At 49.4% G+C, this 26720-nt stretch overlaps 1 protein-coding gene across 7 annotated transcripts in view; it reads left to right on the top strand.

Annotated features, from left to right (window-relative positions):
• Positions 1–12288: 12288 nt before the first annotated feature.
• NTRK3 (neurotrophic receptor tyrosine kinase 3) overlaps positions 12289–26720 on the top strand; it is a gene marked incomplete at its 3' end in the record, with an annotated part of 361952 nt that continues 347520 nt past the window's right edge. For all 7 annotated transcript variants that reach the window (XM_080914000.1, XM_080913999.1, XM_080913997.1 and 4 more), the window contains exon 1: positions 12289–13151. In XM_080914000.1, coding sequence (XP_080770126.1) covers positions 12904–13151 — 248 coding nt within the window. In that variant the 5' untranslated portion in view covers positions 12289–12903. The remainder of the gene's footprint in view (positions 13152–26720) is intronic.

Genomic DNA, 26720 nt, shown 5'->3' with positions numbered 1-26720 from the left:
GTAGGCAGGGTAGCCCCTATGCTGTAGCTGTTGCCTGGCAAACCTGGGTATCTCAGAAGGGAGAAACTTTCAAAAACCCCCAGTTTAGTTCCTGGTCATTTAATTAATTATAGACAGGTTTTTATACTTTAGCTTAGGTCAGTCACCTGCAACTCACTAGCCCAGGCTAACCTCACACTCCAAGAGGTTTACTGGCATGTGCTATCACTTCCGGCTAAAGCAGGTCATGTTACAGTTAAGGAAAATACCACTCATATGAGAGCAGACAGAGTTACCAGGGTCTAGACATGAAGTGGCTGGCAGAGGATAAAGGAATTAATGAAAGAAATGAATAAATAAATGAAGAAGGCTACCAATCGCTTGGCTCTTCCCAGTGACAATAAGTCTTTCCCTACCATGCTAAAGGTGCTGGCTTTCTGGTCTCTTAGATCATGACAGAAGAGGTCCAGTCTGATTTTTGAGACAGAGTCTCATGGAGTTGGCCTTGAACTTAGTAAGTAGTCAGGGATGATCTTGAGGTTTTGATCCTCCTGCCTCTACCTCCTGAGTGCTGGGGTTATGGTACCATCCCCATCTGATTTACATGGTGCAGGTTCTTGAATCTAAGGATTTATGCATGTCAGGCAAGCAGTGTACCACTTAGCCTCCCAGTCGGAATTCTTGCCTGGCCTTTGGTAGTTGCCTGAACTGTACCAGACACTCTTCTCATTCTCACTGGATCCTTCTGAGAGGAGGGATTCTCCAACCGAAAGAATATTCTAGATCTGCTTCAGTTCAGCCCCATAGTCAGCTGGAGGGACACAGGAGGCTTTTCTGCCTATTGGTCCTCAGCACGCAGTCAGCAAATTGGCCATCCTTAGGAAAGGTCAGCTGAATCAGCCACCCCACCCCCTGCAAGGAACGTGTTTGGTATTTTTAGAAGCCCTTCAAGCTTCCTGAGCTCAGCAAGACATCCTCTGAACCTTTGCCTATCCAACCCTGGCCCCAGCTCAACCCCAGATCAGACTGGCCCAGGCTAGGCCAGGTGAGCCCCTGCCCAGTTTAACCCAGACATACCCTCTCACAGTTCGGGCAAGGTAGTGGAGGCAGCTGTGTGAGAGAAGAAGGTCAATCCAGAGTGGCTAGGTGGGGTAAACTTGCCTTCCTTTAGGCAGAGTGATGTGACCCAGGATCCTGTCTACTGCTCAGTTTATCACTTGGCCCTGAGAAAGCCCGGCCCCCTATATCATTCCCAACTGAGCAGTGGATCAGTCATACCTGCAGATCCATTTAGAAGAGAAGCAGGGTAAACAGAAATTCAATCAACAGTTAAAAGTGCTGTGCTCTGTTGGATTCTGGGGAAATTCTTGTAAGGCCTGGATGAGGTCGTGTTAGAGAATTTTGTGTTCCTTGGAAAGAGATACTTAAAGAGATGAGGTCATAAAAAAAATCTATCATGGAATAAGGTTGTGCTAAAAAAGTGTCTTTCCATTTGAGGAGGGAGATATGTGGTTTAGAATAGGCTGGGAGGGTTTGGGACATGAGGTTCTGAAGACTCAGCCAGAGTCTATTACTCTCTCTCTCTCTCTCTCTCTCTCTCTCTCTCTCTTAATAGGTTGGGGAAGGATACTGGAATAGAGACATCTTTGGCTCTGGTCCCCTTTAGGTGGCTTTTAGGACATTATTAAGTCATCTTGGGCCTGATCATTTGCCTATAAAATGGCAGGGTTGGAGAAGGAAATGTTTGCACTAAGCATACTCCGAAATTGGTCAGTTTCCATTGGAGGGGTTTGTGGCAGTTCTCCAGAGTTCTTCAAAGGTGCAAGGATCCTAAACAAGGCTTACAGCTTTCAGGACATCCTGTTTTGTCCCATGGAGATGCTTCAACACATCAAATTAGATCAAAACATAAATGATTGTATTATAGAGCGGAAAAAAAAACTATAAGCATCTAAAAGAGAAAATATGAGTCTTTAAAGATGTTTCATGCCTGCTGCAGTTTTTTCCTCAGCCCTCTGTCCTCTCTGGCCCTTGGAGGCTTCTGGTTGGATGAGTCTGAAAGCCATGGGGTTTGGTCAATTTCCAAGACCTTTTAAATGTATAATTATGCGATCTGTAATATTATCATTTCTATTGTTTTTGATATGTGTGGGACTTATACATAAGTGACTTCTTAGACAGGTTGAATTCTATCTTGGCTTTTCTTGGAGTCTCAGGACTGGGAAAGCCAATGTTTTGAAGTTGAAAGGAAAGTGGACTGTCTGCCTGGGAGGGTGGAGAAGGGACAAGAGAAGTGGGGTTGATATTAAAAATGTTCTATTCTGTAATGTGTGTATCAGTTAATGGTTAAAATCACGGCTTCTAATTCAGTCTGGCATAGGGAAATGAAGTTTCTCAGCCCTAACAGCCCTTTCTAACTGCTTCTTTTGCCCTTTGTACTGGGTAATTTGCTTTCTCCTGTGATAAAATGCTTGACAAAAGCAACATGAGGAAGGAATTAATGCTTTATTTTGGTTCATGGTTTGAGGAGATGTTGTTTACAATATTGCAAATATATAATATACAATAATATTAATAATGTTAGAGTAATAAATATGTAATTATTAATAAATATCAACAATGCTATTAGTTACTAATAACTATATTTTTCTTATTTTATATATATATATATATATATATATATGTCTACACACACACACACATACACACACACACACACACACACACACACACACACACACATGTCCACAACACAGCAGTGGTTATGTGACTGGTCACACTATGTTCATAGTCATGAAGTGGAAAGTTGAACTCTGGTTCTCTGCTAGACTTCTTCCTGCTTATATTTATATTAATTCGGTACTGCCAAAATTCAGGGTAGGTCTTTTCTCTGTTAAATTTCTCTAGAAAAGCTCCTACTGACACCCCCAGAGGTGTGTTGCCTAGGAGGCTCCAAATCCAGACAAGCTGACGATGAAGATTGTCACAGCTCCATTCCCAGGTATTGTCTTCACCTTGCACCTCCCTGTCTGTGTTTTTCTCCCTGACCTGCTAGGAATTTGCACCCAACCCCTTGGAGGGGGGCCTGCCCTTGTATCCAGTCTCCTCCATACCTGCTTTCCCATGCTCCCCTGCCCTGCTCCACTCTTGCAAACTGCCCCATGGCTAGGGCTCCTGACACTCTGAGCACCTGCCCCAGGGGGCCCACAGATGCTGATTTTACCCCATCCCATCCCTATGGTTCGCCATCCCTCCGTCACTGACCAGAGCCTCACCCAGGCTTCAAGCACACACTTGTTCACCTCGAGTAAGATCGAAAATAAACTCTCTGGAACCTGTTCAAAGGCTAATGTGCCTCCTTTCCTCATTATTGATTTGTTTATTACAGATGCTTGGGTAGGAGATTCAGTGTGGCTGCTATGCCAGGGCTACTTTAACAATCCTTGCCCTTTGCTGGGAGCAAGCTGGCCTGATGAACTTTTGGAAAGGGCTCACTGGGGCACTAGGGGAGACCCATCCGCAGAAAAGCTTTGGACTGGCTGGCTAGCTTGCATCCCTGGCTTAAGCCTACACTAGCCTTGGCTTCATCAGGTCTCCCTTCCTGCCTTTTCTTTCTAGAGGTAGACTTGCTGTGGGGATACAAAGAGACAGCTCCCTCACAAAAGCAAAGCAGCATCCCTTTTCCTTTCTACCTCACTAGGGGGCAGCTGAATGTAGGAAGTGTTTCTACTGTCCAGAAAGACTTAGGTTGAAGACTCCTCTGATAGTACTCCATCCGTGTGACCCTGGATAAGTACTGGAGACTCTCTGAAACTGCTTTCTCGTCCACAAAACAAAGCAGTTGTGCAGACTCAAGGACATCGTGCACATAAGGAGTATAGAAAGCTCTGTGCACAGAAGTCAGCCACTGCTTTGTGGTCACAACCGTCATCTTTTTTATTGTCACTGTCCTCCTGCCTGTCTTCATCTGGGGATCACAGGGATGACTTGCTATGTGGCACAGCCTCTGGATGATCCCACTACATAAAACACAGCAGAGTCCTGGGGAAACTATGAAGTCTCCACAAAAGTCACTAGGTCCCTGCAGGGAGGGCCGTTTAGACACGAACCTCCCTGTTCTTTCAGCAGAGGGTGTACAGGGGGAAGGTAGCTTCTGTCAAAGGACGTCAGGGAAAGTATGTGGGGAAAATACCTCTGGTCAGTCTTTCTAGAGTCCCGAGAGGGATTCTTGTAGTTGCGACCTGGAAGGAGGTATCATGCAGTGTCCCAAGCTTTGGGTGTGTCATTTAGCTCTTATTGGCTGGATGAATCCACGGTGCCTGCAGTGTATGTTTCCAGGCTAGGTGTCTATGACCTTCTCAGACTGCATAGTCATCAGTGACCCTGGAAACTGACCAGGCTGTAGCCACAGGTCAACAGGGCTGGTCCATACCTTCTTTAACCTTCCACTCTCTTCCCAACCTCCATTCCAGAACTCCCTGGGCTGGGCTTTTTGTTCCCTGGTTCCCAGGCAGTGCAGCTGGTGCAGTAGGCTGGGGAGGGGGCGGAGGACGAAGCAGAAAGTCTGTGGGAGGGAGAGCTGTCTCTTAGTTCCAAAGGCGAGCAAGGCTGTAACTGCCCCCTCCTCCCAACATGATGCTTCCCCCTAATTCCCACACTGGTGTCTCAGCAAATAAGGCTAATTTTTTCCCCCATTTGCTCATGATAGCTACTTAAATGTGTGTACGCTGCTCCTAGTAATTGTCAGAGCTGCGAGAAAATTAGAGCAGATCTGGTGTATTCCTACTTTTGAGTCCCAGTTATGTTGGCAAATATCTGGTCTTTTTTTTTTTTTTTCTCTGAGCCTGGAGACCTTGGGCATCATTTCTTCAGTCCCCAGAGCGCTTGGGTTCCTATTCTGCTGGTAGAGGCAGAAGTCAGGATGGCTTGCAGTGAGGAGGAAGGGCAGCATTTGGGAATACCTTGCTAAGGAGACCACAGAGAATAGTAGAAAGAAGGGAAGAGAGGGCTTTGATATATCAGATTCTGAGTTGGGCTGATTGTGCACCCTTTCATATGCAGTTTCTAAACTACATTGCAAGGAGGTATTTGAGAGATGGCTATGGGGCTATGGACATACCCATCCTGTGGGAGGTGTCATCAGCTAGCACCTTCGGGAACCAATTTGAACTGGATTAACCTAGGGCCGAACCACACAGTTTAGTTCTCCTCTGAAGAAAGAGGGGTGGTGCCTGCTAGGGATGGAGGCTTTCCCCCTTGACTTTCTATGCCTGAGGAGGCAGCTGTAAGTGAATAGCTGGATGTCAGTTAAGGAGCCACGCACTAATGGAATGTCCCGTAAGCTGGGATTAGTGGCTGTCCTGTGGATGGTGCTCGGTGTTCTCAGACTATTTTCATGTGTTAGCATATTGATCCCTGTGATCATTAGTCCCCCAAGTGACAAAGACGGAAGCGTCAGATCAGAGGCACAAAGTTTCATGTTCAAGGTGACAAGGCCCAATATGTTCTCAGTGCTAAATGAGTGGATTCGTATAGAACTGGGCCTGAAAGCCAATGTTCTATAGTCTGAGCCAAAGGCTCAGGGCCAGGTCAGGGGGAAGGTGTGATACAGGCTTCTCAGTGGGGAACAGGTGCAGAGAAGGTCAGTTGTGGGAGGTGGTGATGGCAGAGCAGGAGCCTGGGAGCTAAGCAGGAGTGGGCAGGGTTGGCAGAGATGTATAATAGGGTATAGTGGGGACCCCAGGAGTAGAGGAAGGCTGAATTGGGATGCATGGTTCAGAAGAAAGCTCTAACTGTTCACAGGAATGAGGATGCTGGGCCCGGGCTGTGACCCAGAATCAGACAGAAAGTGCACCAAAGGTATTGTTTCCAAAACCTACTCTTCCCAGCCTTTTTTTTTTTTGACTCTGAGAACAGAGCCTCTGAGCTTTCAATTTCTAGAAGCCCCTTGACAGTTCCCTAATCGTGGTGAAGTCTGTCATTCTAGAAAGGGGGAGGTAGTGAGCTGCTCCTCTCAAGGTTTGGTTCCTCACTTCTCAAGCAGACTTGTGTGTGACTTCAGGCAACTCAAGCTTTCATTCTGTCTTCCCTCCCCAAGTGTGAGTTGTCTGTTCTGGAAATAACAGCAAGGTAGACCCTGAGATGACACAGGCAGTCACAGGTCCTGTACCCCCTGAACCTGCTGGTGCCCTTCTGGTCTCTGAGAATATAGACACAGAACCCTGGCATGTGTGTGGAGAGACAGAGGACAGCAGCTATGTAGATCAACTATCCCCTAACCTTCCCCTGCAAAGTCCTTTAGTCTGTCCTCAGCACTGCTTTGAGGAGGTTGTTCAGTCAGTTCAGAGGCTTTGTCAAGATTGTGAGCCCCAGGAAACTTTCAAAGCCTGGAGTAGAAAGAATGCTCTTTGGGGATCAGGAATGCTCCTAGACCCCCACCCCACCCCGCTCACCTCTCTTAATCTTGGTTCTCTTTCCTAAAGAGAGAAGAGTTTATATTTCTGGATGCTCTTGACTTGGATTAATGGCTGGGGTGCTCCCAGGAGAGCTGCATGTGTGCAGTAGAGAGTGGGTGTGGGTGATTCTGGAAGATGGGTGTAGTCCCCCCAAGCCTCTTTATTCCCATTAGCTCCTGTCAACTAGCCACCATAGACTCTTCTGGGAAGCTTGATCATTTGGCTTTGATTTTACTTGAGAAACAGAACATAGAGTGGGAGTGGCTTCTTTCCTGAATGCCCCGCCCACCAGCATCAACTGTCTGTTCCTGTCCACAGTAGGCATATCCTTATCTGCTGGGGCAGGACCCAGGTCTAGCATGACACACTGGTGGATGGCAGCTACCCTCATGTGCAGCCCCCCTCACTCTGCTGCACTGAATGCTCAGTCTCACCCAACTGTTCACAGCTTACAGGAAAGGCTTGTCTTCTCTAAGAGGCCAATGTCACCTCCCTTATTTATATGGAGCAACAAACACATGACAACTGGCATGGGACAGGATCAACTATCTGTTGTTCAGGGGGAGATGCAGCCCTGTGTACTGTGCCGACTTCCCCGGGGACATAGGACTTGTCAGATGCCCTGTGGTGGCCCACAATTCTGAGGTTTAAGGATAGAGTTGCAGGGCATCATGGGTATTGCCAGCATCCCACAGCACTGTCAGTGGGGCTCATGGGCTTGCCAGGAACTTCTCTGTAACTGTAAGTGAGGTGAACTTTGGGGAGGCTGTGGGTTTCACCATCAGTGGGTAACAGCTGCTGAAACTTCAGGACTAGGGCAGTCAAGTCCTTAGAAACTCTCAACAGGCAACACAGTACGCTTACTGGAGGGCAGGCATTGTTCAAAGCACCTTACTCCACCTGGTGAGTTAAAGATGGTTAGAGAAGTGGAAATTGAGGCACAGAGACTATGTCACAGAGACTTATAGGAAGTAAGTTCAACTCTCAGTGACACGATGCTATATTTAGTCTCTTTATTGCTTTCTACTTCTTGGGTCCCCAGAGTTGGATCACTTGAAGCCTGTGGGATTTAAAGCCATTGAAGACTTGAATGCATTGTCACATTCGGAGTGGGGCAGACCTAGAAAGCTGTGATTTTTGATGTACAGGAAAATGGCTGTGGTTCTCTGATCAGATAAGAGGTAGGAGGGAGGCAGGCAGCTGTGTGCCTTGTAGAAAAGATGGTGGGTTTAGCATCAGCGCTGAAATGGAAGCTTTAGAGGGGCTGGCTTCACCATTTCAAACTGAAGGCCGTTCAAGGGATAAGGCAGCTTAAAACAAACTGGGAGGCTTTGAGTAACACGGAACTCTCTGTCCCCAAGGATGGTCAAGCAGAGGTGGCCTGGAAACAGTATTCTGCTGAGAAAATCCCTGTACCAAGTGGGGTGGTCCTGGGTGATGTAGGAGGTCTGTTTCACCCAACACAGTCTGTAGGTATGGTCTTCAGGGTAGATAAAACCGGGTGCAGGCTCACCCAGATGTCAGCAGAAGAACCAAGAAATCAAGGAATCTTCTTCAACCGACAGGAGCAAGAGACAATAACACGTCCCACCTGACCAACAGGTAGCTCCAACCTCCCAGTAGGTGTTTGTCTAAGATCTTAGAACTTGAGTTGGGGTCCTAAACTGGGGGTACTCTGTGCTTAATTTTTCTTGCTTTGTGGGTGTTACTTCGATGCTCAACTTGTCCACTTTCAGAGATTTATTTTCAGCATCCAGATTTGGCTGGAATTCTCCTTGGCCTCTGACTTTATGAATAGCATTGCATGTTCTTACTCACCAACCAGGCCTCTTGCAGGGGCACCTTGAGTAGCCCTCTTCCTCTAGCACAAGACGAGGTCTGTCTCTTCCACACAGTTTTTCAGAACAGCGAGTTCTTAGGAGTGCAGGCCTCCCACTCTCTCCTCAGGTGTAGGTGTTTCTCTAAACTGCCTCTCAGACCACTGCTCCTTTCCCAGCTTGCACTGAGAAACTGGGTCCTAAATCTGTTCAAGCTAGGAAGCCGCGCAGCATAGCTTCTCGGTTTGGACTGATATCGTAGGAGTGAGGCATAGTGGGTGGATTCTTAATACTCAGGGTCTGGCCTACATCCCATAGATATGGCCACTGGCTCAGAAGTGTGGGTCCCGTTGGGAAAAAAGGGGGCATGTGGCAAGGTGAGAAAAGAGGTGACCACTGTGTGTATGTGTATGTGTGTGTCCTAGAAAGTACTGGTTGTTGGGGTCAGCATGCCATATCTTTTGCTTCCTGAATTTCAACTCCCTTCCTATGTACAGGGACTTTAAACACTCTGAATCCTTCCTCAGAAGTTATGTGCATTATTCATACATCTGGAGCAGGTTCCGTTAAGGAAGAGACATGTGCTTGGTTCCTGTAGATATACAGAGAGCAGTATCTCTGTGCCCTGTTAGGCAGCCCTATCTGACCTATGTAGTTGGGGACTTCCTTGGGACCTTTGAAGCCTTTGTATCTGCTGTGCTGGGAAAGCTTTCTAGAGCTTTACATTTTGTACAGGGAAGGAAACAAACAAACAAACAAACATTGTTCCTTCTTGTGTCTCTTCTTGGTCAGCGGGCAGGGACGAGGGGGTTGGAGGGTTGCTTTGCACTTTCAAGCTTCTTCGTTTAGGAAACTCCATCTGGCAGCAGAGAAGATGGGGACAGATTATCCTGATTGTCTGGATGCGGAGATGAGTCATATGTCCAGGACACAGAGGCCACATACTGGGAATTCGGGATGATATGACGAGTCCTTTGTCCTTGTCATCCAGGACATTTTTAGCAAGATGACAAGATGCTTCAAATGCCCTGGGCACCTGTTGACCGGGGAGGTCTTTTATTCCAGGGACTCTGTCATAGTCCCTTACCCAATTCTGGCTTACTCTGGCTGCTTTTCTGTGGGCTGTACTAAAGGGAAAGTTTAAAGATCTGCTGTGTGTGTGTGTTCATGTATATGCACATGTATGTAGGTGTATGTGGAGTCCAGAAGTTAATATTTGGTGTTTTCCTTGTTTATCTCCTGCCATATTTTTAAAGACAGGCTCTCTCCCTGAATCTTGCTGGCCAGCTAGCATCAGAGGTCTTCTTGTCTCTAGCCCCCAGCAGTGCACATTACTGAATCCATTTTCTTATAAACATGGGTGCTGAGTCCTCATGCTTGTGTGTGATCAATACTTTATTGATGACGGCCATCTTGCCAGCCCCAAAGTTCTGTTTTTGCAGGCACCCAAGACACTCGGTTGCATTTATTCTAGTTGGATGCTACTATGAATGTACCTGGAATCCCTGTTCCTTTCTAATATCCCTTCACCCAAGGCTCTTGGTGAACCAGAGATGATTCAAGCTGTAGGGGCTCCAAAGCTTCCTTTTGTACCCCATGCCTGCCAATCACCTGGGGGAACTTCTTAAAATGTTTGGCTCAGGAAGTCTGGTATTATCTATCACAAGCTTTCAGGGACTGTGGATGCCACCAGTCAGAGGATAGCAAAGATCTGGTTTCATGTGGTCATTTATGGATTTGAATGATGAGACCCAGAGTGTAAATCCATTTGTCCATGGTCATAAGTACAACTCTGCCTTTTCCACCTCTTCATTTTAAAGCTTTACTTTCTAAGCTGGCTCAGAGCTCCTGCAAGACTCTAGCCCCTTACCTCCATCCCACCTCCCTGTCAAGAATGAAAGCCCTCTTCTCTTGTTCAGTCAGAGTCCCTTGCTTCACAGCCTGAATTTTCACTCTCTGAAGATGTTTCCAAAGGTTTGCTTTTAAGCCTGACTTATGGGTAATATCCTTTCTATTCAGGAAATGTTATAAATCATCCTTGTCTTTAAAAAAATGGGTGGGGCACTCCTTTAAAATACAACTATGATTTTCTCCTTTGGAGTGCTGTTAAATCCACACAGGCAGTCAGCTACTGTCTCCCCCAGGGTAGTCTGGGAAATGCTTGCTATTTCTTCTCTGCAATCTCCCAAGAGAGGCCAAGTTCCCGTGTGTTGGCTACACCTTAGTCTCCCTGCTCCTCAGAGAACCCCAAAGTCACTCAGAGTGGCACTTGAAGTGTCAGGGAGATTCCCAGTGGACAAGGACACCAGGGACTGGCCTGTGGCCAGTAGGATCTGGTTTGAGAGTCTAAGGCTGTCTCCACTCTGTCCCCTCCTGCTGGCGGGAGGGCAAAATGCCATTCTGGGGACAAGGCCATGATGGCGACAGGGTGTAAAAGTCTCACTGGGGCAAAAGGAAGGCAGAATGTAATGAGAAGTCGGGAAAACTGCCTTTTATAGGCATGTTCTTTTCTTTTCCTCCTTCCATCCAAGTTTACTCCCAGCAAAATGTGTTACGGCAAGACATCAGGTTTGTCTGTCGGTGGCACTAGGGGCAGGCTGGTGGCACCGCAATACCCCTTCCCCCACCTTGCCTGCAAGTTGCATGACCTGCATTGGAATCCTCAGGGGGGCGGGGGAGAATCCTTTCAGATCCTGGATGCTGCTGAATTCAATGTATTTTGCTTCCTAGCCTACCCTCACCCAAGCTCGGGGAGGAGAGCGCTGCTTTCTTCTGCGTGTGAATGCTGTAGTGTGTCCGCCTGCTCGGACTCCCCTAACCCTTTCTTCTCCTTTCCTACAGCAAAATCCCAGGCTTTCTCAGGACATAGCTCGCATTTGGCATGTTTACATTTTATTTTTAAAATAATCTTATGAAGGCAAAAAACCCCCCAAAACCCCCAAAAAATCCCAAACCAAGAAAACCGGGGGATATACTTCTCTCCCGACCGGGTCTAAACTTGCCTCGAAGGCTGCACCTGTTTTGAGCCCCTACCAGGAAGGGGTGTTTGTGGGGGGAGGGAAAGAGGAGGTTCTGTGCCCCCCAAATCATCCGGAGAGAGCAGTCCGCCCGCCCCCTCAGCATGCTGCCAGCTCGGCGCACCCGAGGTTTGAGCTCAAGAAGCTGGCCTCCGACGGTGCTGGCGTGGTGCTTGCCAAAAAATGCCCCTCGCATCTCAATTTTCTGGCCATTTCTTTCACTTGCATTGCTCGCCCTGGGCCACCTCAGTTCTCCAGCGCAGTCCTGCAGGCGCTCCTTCCTTCCTTCTCTGCTCCCTGCTTGCCCAAGGCGGAACCCAAACGCAACGCCAAGAAGGAGCAATAGGCTCGGGGCCACACAGTGTGCCGTGTCCCGCAGTCCCCTCCCAAGCCATGCCCAGCTCCCAGGACTTTTGGTTACCCAAATGAGTGTCATTCAGATCTAGGTCTGCACGTCTGCGGCCGGCGTCCCTGGCTGCCTCGCTCGGGTTCCTGTGCGCTCCTGTCCCCCATCACTGTCCGTGAGCCCGAGCCCCTCACCCAGGCTGGGGAGCACCCCGAGTCATCTCGGCCACGCTCATTTCGCTTCCTCCCGCGGAGGAGATTGCAGCAAAACCGGGCAGCACAAGGGCCAAAAAGTGGAAGGGAGAACGCCTTTCGTGTCGCTCAGTCAGCTTGCCAACTCTCCCTCCCCAACGCCGACCCTCGGAATCCCAACTGCAACTTTTCCTTTCCGTCTCGGTTTCCCCTCGGCTGCAGCGAGCGGGCGCGGGGCCGCTAGGCGTGGAGCGGGCGGGCAGCGGCGCGGCTGCGGGTGGCTGTACCGGCGAGAGCCGAGAGTCGGCGAGTGGGTGGGTGGGTGGGGAAGCAGGAGGGAGAGGACGGGCGGGCAGAGAGAGGGGTGTGGGGAGGGGAGGGAGGGGGAGATTCCGCTCTCCTGCCTCTCCCAGCCCGGGCGGGGGGCGGGGGAGGAGGCCGTGAGGAGGGAGGGGAGGAGGGAGGGAGGGAGCCGAGGAAGACGCTCCGATAACCCGTGCGTTTCGTAAGGCTCGGAGCACTTGTACATTTCTGCAGGCGCGTAGCGAGCCATTCGCGGCGGCTGCTGCAGCTCTGACTGCATCTTCCTTCTCCTTCCTCCAGCTTCGCGCGTGTGTATGTGAGTGTGTGCGAGTGTGTTTTGCAGGTGTGTCCGTTTTAATTCTGCCCAGGAGGTGGGACTTGGTGACTTTAGCACCATCTTTTTTTTTTCTTTTTCTTTTCTTTTTATTATTATTATTTTTGCCTTCCCACCGTCTGTTGTTGCAACCCTGCAAAGTGTCGGAGTCGGAGAGCGCGCCTCGTTTCCAGAGCTCCTGGACCCCGCAAGCCGGCGAGCGCCGAGCCGGCCACCATGCCCGGCAGACCGCGCCACTAGGCGCTCCCCGCGGCTCCCTCCCGGCGGCGGTGGCCGCGATGGTTTCCTACGCTTAAGGATTTTGCATCTGATCGTTCGGCGTTTCAAAGGCAGAGGCCCCCTCCCCCTTCCCCCCTCCCTCGCTGTCTTTGTTTCCTTCCCCCCCCTGCTCTCCCCACTCCCCCCACCCCACCCCCCTCTCCTCTCCTCCTCCTCCTCTTTTTTAGAAGCAGAGATCGGAGATGGATGTCTCTCTTTGCCCAGCCAAGTGTAGTTTCTGGCGGATTTTCTTGCTGGGAAGCGTCTGGCTGGACTATGTGGGCTCCGTGCTGGCTTGCCCTGCAAATTGTGTCTGCAGCAAGACTGAGATCAATTGCCGGCGGCCGGACGATGGGAACCTCTTCCCCCTCCTGGAAGGGCAGGATTCAGGGAACAGCAATGGGAACGCCAGCATCAACATCACGGACATCTCAAGGAATATCACTTCCATGTAAGTCAGGCGGCCGCTGCCCAGCCCGCCCCCCAACCCCCGCCCCAGCTCCGCGTCTCCTTCTTGTCCGCCCGCGGCCGGGGAACCGGCCCTGCGCTCCCCAGCTAGCCTCTGTTCACAGCCCGCCGGGTGCGCATCAGGCTCACCCTGGCTCGGGAGATGCTGTAGGGCTCAGTGTTCCAGGTGACTCTAGCCCTAGCCAGGCGTGATCCGATGATGCTAGTGGGTACCTCTCCCCGGAGAGGACCCTTCCGGGTGGAGTGCACCCGGGGCCGAGATCCTGTCCCCGCCCCCACCCTTTGCCGGTTTGTTTCGAGGGTGCGAATTGGGTTCTTTGCCCCCCACTAAATAGCAACAGTTTGGCCACGCTCAAGTGGAATAAAGTAGAGGCGGCTCGGTTTCTGACAGGCGGTGGCAGATAGCAGCGGTAGAGGCAATGCTTAGCCGAGGAGGGAAGGTGACAAGCTAGGGACTGCTTGAGAACCAATTGAGATTTTTTTTTTTTTTTTTAACTGTTTCCTTTTGGAGACAGCAAAACATGCCAATAAGTAAACAAGTTGGAAGCTGGCTGCTCCTGAGGAGACTTCGGACGTTTTCAGGCCGTCATGGACGCCTACCTCTTTGCTTTTTCCTTTTCCCCTGCCGCCTTCTCCAACCCCATTTTGGGCATTTCCGAGATATCCCCCCCCCCCTTTCCCACCCTCATCTGCATCTGGGCGCCTACAGACCCTTTCCTGGCTTGGGCTTCCATAACTGCCCAGGATAATTCTGAGTCAGGCTGCTGGAGGGAGAAGAGAGCCTGTGTTTTGGGAAGGGGATTTCTTCCACAATTCTGCGGTTCCGTTTTTTTTCCCCCCTCAAAAATTGAACTCTGCGTGGCGTTTGGCTGGGTTGCCCCGTCTGAGCGGGACCTGCGGTAGTGGCCTGCTGGGTTCTTGTTGTTTTGTTTCTTTGGTAGGGATGGGGCCAGAGGCCTGTGGAGGAGTGGAAGGAAGAGCTTGGGTGCCTGGAGCCCGCATAGCCTCTCTTTCATCCTTCAGCTAGGTGACCACCACCCACCCTACCTCTCTGTCCCGGAGGTGTGGATAGCCCTGGGATGTTCTGAGACAGCTCAGTTTTTGCCCCAGTGCTTCCATCTCTTGGGAGCCCCGGGACTGGGTAGGATGGTGGCCAGGCTCTGAAGGAGGCATTTAGGGTAGCTCTTTGCCTTGGGGACAGACTAGAACAAGAAGGGACCCAGTGTGCTGTGGATACTGCCCTCTTAGTTTTCTCCCCCTCTTTGCTTCAGCCATTGCCTCAGGACAACAAAGCCTAAAGGAACTGCAGTTAGGCTCTCTCCAAAACCCACCAGCTCTCTTGGTTTAAGGGAGAAAGCGTGTGTTCTTGCACCTTACACTTTGAGGGAGCTGGACAGCCCTGGAGGATGTCCCTGACTCCTGGAGACAAGCCTGACCCATATGTTAGCTCTGCCTTTGACTCCTTACTACCTCCATACTGGCTAAGAATAACCAGATAGACCGCCAAGGGGAAAAGGAAGGGGAGAAGAAGGCAAGGGAAGGGTCTCTGCCCACTTGCAGGCCAGCGTCTGTCTGGGAGCAAGATCTGGAGGAGAATTGTCTCAGGGAAGCTTGGAGCTGGAAGTGCACCATCTGGGGGCCCCTGGGTTGGAGGGATGGATGGAAAGAGCTTAGTGGCCCGTGCTCTGGGGCTGGCCATGGAGATTTTCAGGTGATTGGATGTGCCCATGGTTGGAGAGTTCGGGAGCCAGTGAGCTGCGTCTGCCTTGTTCTTTGCTCCAAGGATGTGTATATCCCAGGGAACCCTGAGGGAGGCAGGGTTGGTCACAATCAGGTAGGCTTTTTGTGGTTACGAAGGGGTATCATGCCTCTCAAAATGAGCTTTGGGGAAGCTGTTCTATAGGGAAGAGTGGGATTAGTTGTTTCTGAAGACACTGGTGGGAGGAGGGGATTCAGCTGGCTTCTCGCTCCTTTCTAACTGTGGGGATCTGAGCAGAGAGTAGGTTGGGAGTCCCTTCATGCGAATTGGGCTCTAGCAGGCCATCAAGACTGTCCCCTAAATCCATCTGACATCAAAGAGTAAGTGGTGGGGAAGGTCAGAGGTCAGGGCTTGGATGACCCTTCCTCACCCCATCTTCCCCCCCAGTGGCCTGTTATGCCTGCGTCTGGTATTGACTAAACTCAAGAAAGGGCTCCGACTCCCAATCCAGAGGCCGAGAGTCTTCAGGAGGGAGGGCAGTCATGTTCACCCAGGGAAGAACATGCCCTTGTTCCTTTAAGACATGGAAGATTAAGGGAAAGGTAGCCTTTCCCAAGCCTACCATCTGATCCGAGCTTTGAATACTGGTCTGCCCAACGTATATCCCAGGCCCCCAACCCAGGGCCTGCTGGAAGAGGTGGGGCTTAAAGACAGAGGTCTAACCCTAGTGTTGCCTGGAAAAGTATCCTTCAGATTTATGTTTCTAGAGATACAGGGTCAGCAGGGAGCATTGTCTGTCAGCTTGGTGATGGCATGCAGAACAGATTCTGGGCATAGAGAGACGGCATCTTCTCAGGCTCCTCTAATGTACCCTTCCTCTGAGAGCGAACTCTCTGTGCTGAGTTTTTAGACAGACGAGGCTTTGTTTCTTTGTGGCTCTAATTCATGTGGTGTTGTTTGGAATGGTGGCCATGACCATCTAGAGCTTTGGGTAGAAAAGACCATACACCCCCTTGGCTACCTTGTTAATAAAAGGAAGAAATCACCAACAAGGTATCAGGGGCAGAAGGGTAGACCTTGTCTCCATCCGGTCATAGGCCAGCTGCTCCGAAGAGTCCTTCCTGCCTTCTGTTCCCTTTCTATTCAAAAGGGCAGTCTTGTATTGCTACCGTAGCTCTTAATACACCATGAAGTTATTCAGAAGGGTCCATGGGCAGCCACACCCAACTAGGCTCTGACGTCACAAAGGCAGGAGGGTGGTGGCCAAGATGGTGTGTTGTCTCGTCGGCCTCCTTAGGGCTGGGTCTACAGGGTTGTGTTGGCTTGGGATGTTGTGTCCTTTGAATGGTGGAAAGAAGATGGAGGTAGAGACCGCGGAATTGTTGGGTCAGATGTTCTTGAGTTTGCTTGCCTGGGCTAGCAAAGACCATGTACTCTTGACTAGGGCACTGAGCTGCCATTTGTATAACAACCTGAGCTGCCACAGGGTTCCAGGTGTTTGGTGGGCTTTTAGTTTCCTTTATTTCCCTTTCCCTTGGAGACACTCTGCGGGCTGAAGGGGTCATCTGGGGGTCTGCCCTCTAGGCTTTTTGATTTTAAGGGATGAGGTGGGTTGACCCAGTCTTGACAAGGACTGGTGAGAACTAGAATCTTAGCTAAAGTATGAACCAGGGCCATAAAGGCTCCGAGGCAAAATGTTCAGAGCCCCAAGATTGGGGTTAAGCCTGAGAGAGGGTAGGCAGAAGTAAAACAGGCTTTGGAGGTGTGATTTGAAAGAAAGAGGTAATAGACCCTAGATAGAGTTATGTCCAGGATGAAAGTTGGGGCGGTAGACTCATTTGGTGGCAGGATTTATTTTACTGAGGCCAGGTTGTTGTTGGATGTTAACATCTCTTATGACCCAGAATCCTCAGCTCTGGTATGCCCAGCAGGTTAGGCTTCCATATTAACCTCTGGGGCCAAAGACATCAGTTCTGAGGCTACCTGGGAACTAAGAACATGATATTTTGGGTAAATCCAGTAGAGCCCTGGCTATAGCTTTGAGAGTGCTTGGATGGTGGGCTCAGGAAGATTGACCTGAGTCTGGGAGTTTCCTTAGGGTCCTGCAGAGTTCCAGCTGCTCGCTGTGCCCTGCCTTGAAACCCTAATCATTGCTTTGGCAGACCATGCCAGCTGACCCTTCCCATCTAGAAAGGATGATGGCCCCACTCCAAATGGATCTGGTACATGGTATGAGTGTCCATGGCTCTTTCTGGTTATGGCCCTTACCAGTGTTGTAACCTTTTCTCTTTGACCTGGGGTTCCCATCTCAGGTTTTCCATTAGTGGCTCATTCAGGGCTCATGTGCCTTTAGGGGATAGTGGCAGGCTAGCAGTAAGAAAAGAAAAGGATACAGTGAGTTATAACCTGGCTTCCCCCCATCTGCCTTGAGATGACTTGGAGGTCTGCAGCCACTTTGAGCCTGTAAATCTATGAATCCAGCCCATGGGTCAGAGTGTCCCTTCCAACTTGGACGTCTGCCCTCTCAGCGCCAGGAAACATCCCTCAGGAGGGTTAAGCTCTTTTAAGGGTTTCTCTTGGGGAATTAGAGCGACCCTGTGATATCACTAAGAGGAGGGCACAGGCAAGTCCACACTGGCTGTGAGCCACTGTCATTTCCCATCTTCCTTCCCCATGTCTAGAAAAGTCAGGTCAACCAGAACTTGGCAGAATTTGTGACACAGGACAAATTTTTCATTAACTGCCTGGACCAAATACATGGATCTCTAGATTGATTTTAGGGTTCTTAGCCTTTCTTTAGAGGTTGGGCAGCTGACTCTATGACCCCCCATTCCCAGCCCTGGGCTCAGGCCTAGAAGAGATGTCCTTGCAAAGATGTCATCTGTTTGTTGGAGGGATGTAGCTCCAACTGTGTATGGGAAAAACATTAGAACATTTATCGCAAATTATTCTTGCCTCCTATAACAGGAGATATTTAATATTTAATGTATGGATTAGAGATATCCAAGCCTATGATAATTTAATAAATATGAGTGTTAGGGGTTTGTGAGATATATATTTTTTTAATTGCTAAATCATGCATAAGCAGAACAACATGGTGCCCTTGTTGCAAATGGTAGACATTGCATTTAGAGGGGACTGAACAGGAGAGGTGACTTTGGGATCTATTTCTCCAACTTACTGCTTAGTGCTTTGCTGAAGGCATTTGTTAACAAGCATGGATAGATGAGATATAAGAGGATGAGTCCTAGAGGGCCCAGGAGTGGTTCCTTCCTCTATCACATGTTTCAATGCTTGTCACAGTCTGCCAGGAACCAGGCGATCACTCAAATGATACCTTTTGCAGTGGACACAGGTCGCTGGAGTTGTCCACCAGGCATTTGTATCACAAGTCCCAGTTTGCAGTTGCTTAGCTGGTTTTTGCAAGAGCTATTTGAATTGGATAAGCAGGGCCAACTAGCCCCATTTTACAGATTCCTCAAACAGAAACAGGAGCAGAACTATAGTCTTAGGGATTTGAGTTACCATGGAGTTTCCAACAGGAAGGACCAGAGGTGCTGGGAGAACTGGTAGCTATTCTTCAGTGCACCTTCACTGTTGGTCTGGGTCTCATGGCTGCATTGTCCTTGGGCTGACCCTCTCTTTAGTTGGGTACCCTATTGGCCTGTTTCCCTAAAGGGGAATATAGAGGAGCTTTCGGCCAGAAAGCTCTGTTGAGCAAAGAGCAGCATTACAGAATCGCTCTGCTCTTAGAGACTTGGAAAGGGTAGCTGACAGTTGGTGTGACTGGCCCAAACCTGGCTTGGATGCAGTAGGGTAGGTATGTCACCCAGATCTGCTGGTGACCCAGTGTAGATAAGCCAGAGTCAGTTGTCACTCTCTGAGCCAAACTCTGGACTCTGGAAAACAAAAAAGAATTGCTGGTAACTAGTCACGGGTGCAGGCTTCCTTCGGACATGGCCTGTGTCATCAAGAGTGACAATTCAAGTGGTTCCCTCCAGCGAGAGCTCTCTGGAGCCTTCCCCAAGTTGGGGAGGAATCACCAAGAATTCTGCTTCTCTCAAGTGTAAAGTAAGGCTCCCCAGAAGTTGGGTACGGGGGGGGGGGTCTGAAAGGCAGTAGGCAATCCTTCTTCTCAAGGATTTAGGGGCTTGAGAAGGGACTCAGTTGGGTTACGCAGAGTGTTGGGGAGCTTCTTTTCTCAGTGGCACTCTGAGGTGCTTGGCGTGGCCTTCTGCACTACCCTGCCTCCTGTTTGTCAAAGTCAGAGCCTCCTCCATTCCCTTGTCTCCCACTGGGGCAATGTTTCCAAATTCAGGGTCCCCAGAGGCAGCAGCTATGTGAAAGCTGGCAGCCCTAGGGCTCCTTGGAGCCTGCAGCCCACGCCAATTAGAAACAAACTCAACGAGAGCTCTGCTGAGGCATTTCCACGGATGGCTGGAGAACGGGGCACTCAGCAGGTCTGGGAGTCCTTTCCCCTGGCCTCCACTTCTGTCTCTGGTGCCTCTGCTTGGCTCGTACCACCACGAAGGGTCATCTGGGTTGGGGTGGTTGAAGATTCAGGATTCTAACTCCAAGCAGACATCATTAGATTCGGGCAATTTCTGTCTCCAACTGCTCTTCCCAGCCTGACTCTTCTCTAGCAGTAGACAAATCTCTTTGCTCCCATGGGCCTCAAGTTTCTTATCTGTAAGACAAAGATAACCAACATAGGAGAGCACTGTTAAAACGGTGTCTCACGTCACAGCCTGGTGACGAGAAAACTGTCAACACTACTACTAAGAGCCAGCTCTTACCGAGTGCTCGGTAACTGGTCAGAGTATTAAGTACTAGATAATTGGTTGTTGTGAAGACTAGATAAATGATTACAATAATCATTCACTCAACACTTACTGTATCCCAGATACTACTCCAGACCTGTGAATTGAATATATACTAGTCCTGTTTACAGATGGGGAAACTGAGTCTAAGAAGGACCTTGATTTCATACAGTCTGGCATTTTAAACAGTCTGGTATTTAAATATTAAGTTGATTTTCTATATCCTTCTTATGCTATAGATCGATACATCTATGTGATTACGTGCCTAGATATTCAGGTACACATAGGTGAATATATTACTGTTGTGGTAAATTAATAATGACATAAGAGGCTGGACATAGAGTCAAGGATGTTCCCAAGGTTTATTTTATGTCCTAGTTCCCTGTGTGAGAATTACCCTGGCTGGTATTGCAGGGAAGGCCGGCAGGATGCTGTGAGGATAGCGTTTATGGAGCAATAAAGCCTCAGACAGACCTCTGATGGAGACAGAGGCTTTGGTTTCTCTCCCTTGCCTATCCCCAAAGAACTACTCTTTCTGGAGGCTGTGTCTTACCCTTTTCCCAGGCACCGTCGGCTTCCTCCCATTGTCCTGGCCTCTGAGGTTCACAGATTCCACAGTAGCCGGGTGCTGTGTGGCAGGGATTCTGGAAGCTGCTTGCTGGACAGTAGTCATTATCAGGCCGATGTTCTTGATGTTTATAAATGGAGAGAGCCTGGATAAGGGATGAGAGGGCTGGATAGCTTCTCTTAGAGCTTTAGGGTATCAGAACTGTCTTTGGATACGGGCAGAAGGTGTGGGGAACCTGAAGAGCTGGTCAGCTCCAGTTGGCAGATGTTGGGAGTAACATTCCTGAGTGGAGAGTTTTAGGTGTTCCTGGGCCTCCGTGTCTCTGTCTATGGGAATCAGTGGTCTTCACTGCCTCCAGTCTCTTCCTCTTCCTAGACTTTCCGTGCTTCTTGCTCATTGACACATCATCTCTCTCCCATGGGGATAAGCCAAGACCATGAGAGATGACAATCACTGTCTCCACGGAGACAGCTGGAGGGTCCTACAAAACCATTTCTGGGCAGACTCTGTTGTTGCAGCCCCGTGATTGTATGAACTTGCAACGTCATAGACCCTTGCTGGCCTCAGTTTCTACTCTTGCAGTGGCGTTAGGGGACTCATCCTTTCCCATAAGGCCACAGGACATTATTAAGGGGATGGTATGACTGACCGCCTCCTTTACATGCTCTGAGAGGAGTCTGTTGGCATGTTGGTTGTTTCCTTTTCTGGATGACTGGGAGGACTTGTGTTAGGAAGAAGATCAAGACTTTAAGCCATAAATCAGGAAAAGGAGGTGGAGAATGATTTGGACTAGATCCAATTTTTCAGAGGAAGAACTTGGCAGACAAATGAATTGATAGGTCCCAGCCCAGTGAGCTAAGAGCACAAAGCAGACATGGATGCTGAGCCTTGCTGCCCTAGGTCTCCTCCCACTGCCCTTTGGTGTCTGTACCAGAGGCTCAGGAATTGCAGGGGCAGGAAAGATTCGTGAGTTTCCCTGGGGAGTAAAAAAAAAAAAAAAACAAAAAAACGAAGGGAGCGCTGTGAGACTCAAAGTCCTAATACAGGCTTCCTGAAGCAGTACGTTGTGCTGTGCGTGCGTATCTGGGGGCGTCTTTGTACACGCACAAGTGCCTCTCCTCAGTGTTCCCTGCACATCACATCTGAGGTTGCTGTAAACAAACCTTAAAGCCGCTGGCTTATTGCTTGCGGAGATTGTCTCTGTGTAGACTCCTGGTGGCCACCAGAGGGCAGCATGATGCACGCGTCGATTCTTAGTGGTTTCACCCGGAGATAGCGGGAGCTGGGATAGTGGCAGGTCGATTGCCAGCCTGGGCTTTTGGAGCCTGCCAGGAGTCAAGGCTAAGCTTCTGGCTGGGAGGGCTGCTCTGTAGAGCCGGCTCTACTCTCGTTCTATTTGTGTGGTCTGGGGATGTGAGGCTCCCGACCTGGGTATTTTGGCTTAGCTAGCTCCCTGGGAGGAAGCTGTAGGGAGCCTATGATAGAGGGAACATCCTCTTTCCCCTCATCCCAGCCTCAGAAGCAGCAGGAGGGAGCATAGTTTTGGCTTAGACGGTGGAAATGAACTAAAGGGACATATGTTCCTGCCCAGGGAAATCCAAGGCTTGATAGGACACGGAAAGTTGGTAGTGGGTCTTGGAGGAAGTGAGCTTTGCACATTCGGGCTGCTCAGGCTGTTGAATCTGCTGGTCAGAGCAGTGAGGATAGCTTTTACCTTTTCCTGCCCTCAAGTCAAGTTTGACAGCTACCGAATGCCAAGTAGGTGCTCTGTAAACGTGGCACCCCGTCTCTTTCTAGAGGTGGGAGCTTGGTGGTTTGTGCTAACCCCTCCAGACCTTGAGTGACTGTGCACTGGTGGGTATGAAAAGGTCTTGCTAACAGGTCATCGGGTTACTGGTTGCCCGCTGGGAGACACGGTGGTTCTCTGTTGCAGAGCGTCCTGTAATTGAGCAGGATGTTTGTTTTCTCGTTCTCCCCAGTCCAGTGGACTTGTTCCCAGTCCCGGAAGCTAAATCGTCTGCTCTGTGCTGAGCTTGCGGGTTCAGGATAGCTCACAGCTGCTTGGCCCAGGGACACAGGCGAGTCCCTCTTTCTCATGACCCATCTTTGCCCACCAACTTCTTCTTCTTCTTTTTTTTTTTTTTGGTTAATTTTTCAAGGCCAAGCTACAGAAGAGCAGGAACTGGTTGGGTATTTGCAGTTCACATTGTGAGCTGAATCCTCTGCACGAATAACTTCGTGCTGATGATAACAACAGCACGAAGTCTCTGACTACATGACCTTGCTATTTCTCCGTGGTAACCTGGACTGGCTATTTAAATTTTTGGCCCTTTGTTTCTTATATGAAAATACTGATGATAAAGAAGAGCCCAGCATTGCTCGTAGGACTGCAGTGAGGATGTGACGGGGTGGGTAATGCTCTGAATGGCCTTTTCTCTCCTCTTCCCATCAGAGTATCTCAGACTGGCATTTCACAAGCATGGGTATTTTCATGCCCCTCATCTGTTCTTCCTACTTCTGGTGTTTCCCACATCCTTTTCCCTTTACACACCCTAACGGATTCATCTTCCCTTAGGCGGTTGGCTAGAAGAGTTCCCATGCCCCCAGCATTCCTGCTGTTCTTTGCCCTGAGAGGCAGCTCAGTGTAGCTTCAGGAGATTTGGGGTTGTGCTCAGTAAACTTTCCTGCCTCTGTTGCCTTTGGACCCAGTCAAGTCCCTCAATAGCTTTGAGACAGAAACTGGGTGGGTTGGGTTGTGAGGTGCCTTTCCTGGAATGGGTACCCAGAGTCTGATTGGTATGTGGAGCTTGCAGGAGACAGGGAGCAGTAATGTTTTGGGGACTGTGGGAGATATGGAATAAAGGACGCTGTGAGAGTAGGCAGCGCCCAGAACTAGCTTCAGGAGGCAGTAGGAGAGCCACCATGGTGCACCTTCTGGGAGGAAGACTAAGTAACTGGAGCATGAGTCTGTCACCAGGACAGGGAGATATGGTTCCTACTGGCATGACACCCACCTGACCTACCATGTGTCAGAGTGCTCCAGGCAAAGCCTTTCCCCTGACTGCCTTCCCCATCTCCAGCACCAGGAATTTGGATGATAGAAACCTTTGACCAGGTTAAGTTTGGAGTACCTAGCCTCTGGCTAATACTGTCCCACATGGCTTCATTGCTATTCTTGCTCCATATCATTTGGCACTCACTAGTGGGTTTCCTTTTGTAATCCTCTTGTGGGCTATTGTAATCAAATCAGCTTACCAGCCACAGAGGGGACTCTAGGACTTGCCCTGGCAGGAAGAGTTTAGGTATTCATTGTAGTAGGGAGCAACCCCAAATTCCTCCAGCTCAACCATACCAATTAAGCATATTCGCTTCAGTTCCGTGTTAAGCCACAAGAGGGCACTAGACCACGATTTCTGCTGTGTAGGTGCTATGAAGCCATGTGATTGCTCCATCGAGAAAAGTCTACTGCACCTGGTCTCTTCCCAGACGTCTGCCACCCTGAGGTCATGGCCAACCAGCTTGATTTAGCCACAGCTCACTGCACTGACTGAGGTTTCAAGGGAGGTCTATTTGTGCAGTGCAAAGAGGTCATTGCATTTGGTGTCAAACCAAGGATTCCAGTTTGTGCCCTTCTTGTATGTTTAAATGATGAGTGAAGTTACTTTGTTTCTCTGTGCACCAGTTTTTTTTTCTCCCTAACCTGAAAGGTGAGGTGTTACCAGGAGGTGTGGTTGTGAGAAGCTGCCACAGGGTTTAAATTGCATGATGTGTGGAAAGTCTGGAACACAGTGGATTCTCAGTGAACTAGCCTGTCTTTTATCCGGAAGAAAGATAAAGTTAGGTCTCAGCCTGGAAATCCTGTGAGCTTGATGGGGTCATTTTATCTGCGTCTCTAACAAAAATTCTGTGGTACCAATTCACTGGGGGGAACAGCGCTAACCAGTGCCTGGGATGGAGAACAGCGAGAATTGGGTAGTTTTTGGATATTATTGGAATCAGAAGGGACAGGGAACACCAGATTCAGAGGATCCTTCAATGGGATTGGCTCTACCTAAATTTCTGACTGCTGTGGGTGATTTGCTGAGGGTGTTAGCACAGTCAGAGCTGTTAGTTGTGTTTCTTGTCTGGACCTGTCAGAGGAAATCACAAATGGACCAACTTTATTGTCACCAATCAACCTTGGTATCTAATTTCAGGCCTTTCTTGGTGTTTCCTAGTGTGTCTCTCCCCTCTCTTTCCATTTCTTCCTCTTCACTACCTCTTTGTGGTGGATGTTCATATGTGGGGGAGTTGGGTTTCCCTTGGCTAAGAGACTGGAGGTCCTGTTGTCAGTGTATCTATCTGGAAAATGGGCACTGGCCTGGTTGTCTAGAAGGTGCTTCCAGGATGATTGTACGGGGTCAATAACAACTGTGCATTGATAACAACTAAACTTCAGGCTTTGCTGGTGATGCACACAGCCTGGAGGAGCAAAGGGGTGGCCCTGAGGCTGCAGCAGGATATCTCTGGATTCATACCCCTCTTAGCCTCTTTATGGATGTACCTGAGACTCTGGAGGGAACATTGGCAGGTATGCAGGCTCAGGAAGTTATTTAATATCAGCTTTGCTCCAGATTGTGTTTCTGACTCCCTGCCACCTCTTAAGTGGCAGTCATTTTAACAAATGTGGTGAGAAGACGCCGAGTGGGAAATAACACGAGGGAAGGGAAGAGGGGGCAAGGCTATGGGGGACAAGGGGAGGATCAAGGCTGTGGATGGGGGAGTTATATTTCCCTGGCAGACACCTTGTCTTGAATGCAGCCAGGACGGAGTAGCATGGAAGAAGAGCAAGGGCCCCTCAGTCCTTAGTAGCAAAAGAGGACCACCAGGAAGTGTCTGGGTTTTAGGAGGGAAGGTCTCTTGCTATAGCTCCCTTTCTTTCATGGAAGGTCCCTGTGATCTTCTTTGGGTAGATGTGACCGATAGAGATCATCTTCCCAAGGACAGTTTTCAAAGCACGCAGATGACAAAGAGCTCACAGGGCCTGATGTTGACACTCTGGCCCACTGTGAACACTGGGCTGTGGTTGGACACAGACAGTGTGGTATCCAGGCATCTGGTACTGGCCTTGTTGTCCAGACCTGATATGCTAACAGGGCCAGCTCTCTTCTTCCAGGTATAGGAAATGGAAAAGAAGGAGTCCAGTTTTTGTCGTTCTAGTCACAGGCCTGACACAATGCTAAGCCCTGAGGTCCAACTTGGTGAAAATAATCATCCCCCACCCCTGAATCTTAAAATTAGACAGATGACCTGTGGGTGTTCAGAAAGGAGGTTTCTTATAATGAAAAAAGTTCAAAGGAAAGTGTGTGTGTGTGTGTGTGTGTGTGTGTGTGTGTGTAAAACTATGGATTTCCCAAGGTAGACAGGGAGTAATGTTCCTAAACAGAGATTTAGACATTCTCCACTCGCCTGCCCCAGGTTCCTTGAATGCTGGTTGTCAGTGTTGTGAGACATCTGGTTGGTACCTCTTAGATATAAAGTTGATCCACAGACCCTGCTGTTACCCACAGAAACCCCATGGCATTTTAGGAAGACAAGGAAGGTGAGTTCCATTTCAGGTTTGCTTAGAAAGCAATCCCAGGGATCAAGAAGGAGAGAGGGGATGTGAGGACACCAAAGACCTGTGTGCTCTCGGATAGGCAGATGTTCCTTGTGCTTATTAATTCACTTATCCAGGTATTTACCCAGCATGAGGGCATGTGATGGGCCAGCTGCTTCCGTGGAAGCCATGGAGAAGCAATGCATGGAGCACAGAGAGAGTCTGTATTGTCTCTGTTGTTTTAGGATATACACGGTTGAGCACCAGCCCTCTAGATCCTTTGCCTTTACCTCTGGACACCGCCACTTGGGATCTACTTTAAAGGATAAAAGATGACCAGAGGTGGCCCAGAAAATTCTCCCAGACCCTCACTGACAAGTTTTTGAAAAGAAAAACTTCCATCAGAGGGTGCATTGTTTCGGAAAATCAGATGGGTGGAGGTGAGCCTTGGGTGGGAGGTGTACAGGGTGGGAGGAAGAGATGGGTCTCTAGCTTTCTCTCCCAGCACCTAGGTACACCCTGTAGTCTGAATGAGCTTGACCAACCCCCACCCTCCTCCTCTTCTTGGTCCTAGAGGAGCAAATCTCCCGACCTCCACCTAAGATTGGTTTTGTGGACTTATTTTTATCCTTATGGAAATGACTATACAGTCTTTATTGGTCCTTGAGCCAGGATGCTAGGGCTGTGACTGCCAGCCCACCAACCCACTTCCTGTCCTTTGTACAGTCTGGGTTCCTCTGTCCTGGGGATTTCTGGACAGTTTCTACTCTATCACCCTCAATTGTGAATCCTTACCTACACAGGGGGTCAGGGGACAGATGATGTTGACATAGTTCCTTCTGTTCTGTCCCAGTAGCGAGCTCCTAGGAGACCTATAAACCAGAGCA

The sequence above is a fragment of the Micromys minutus genome, assembly GCF_963924665.1.
Source record: "Micromys minutus genome assembly, chromosome: 3".
NCBI classification, from domain to species: Eukaryota; Metazoa; Chordata; class Mammalia; order Rodentia; family Muridae; genus Micromys; species Micromys minutus.
This window is presented reverse-complemented; position numbering and strand designations above follow the sequence as displayed.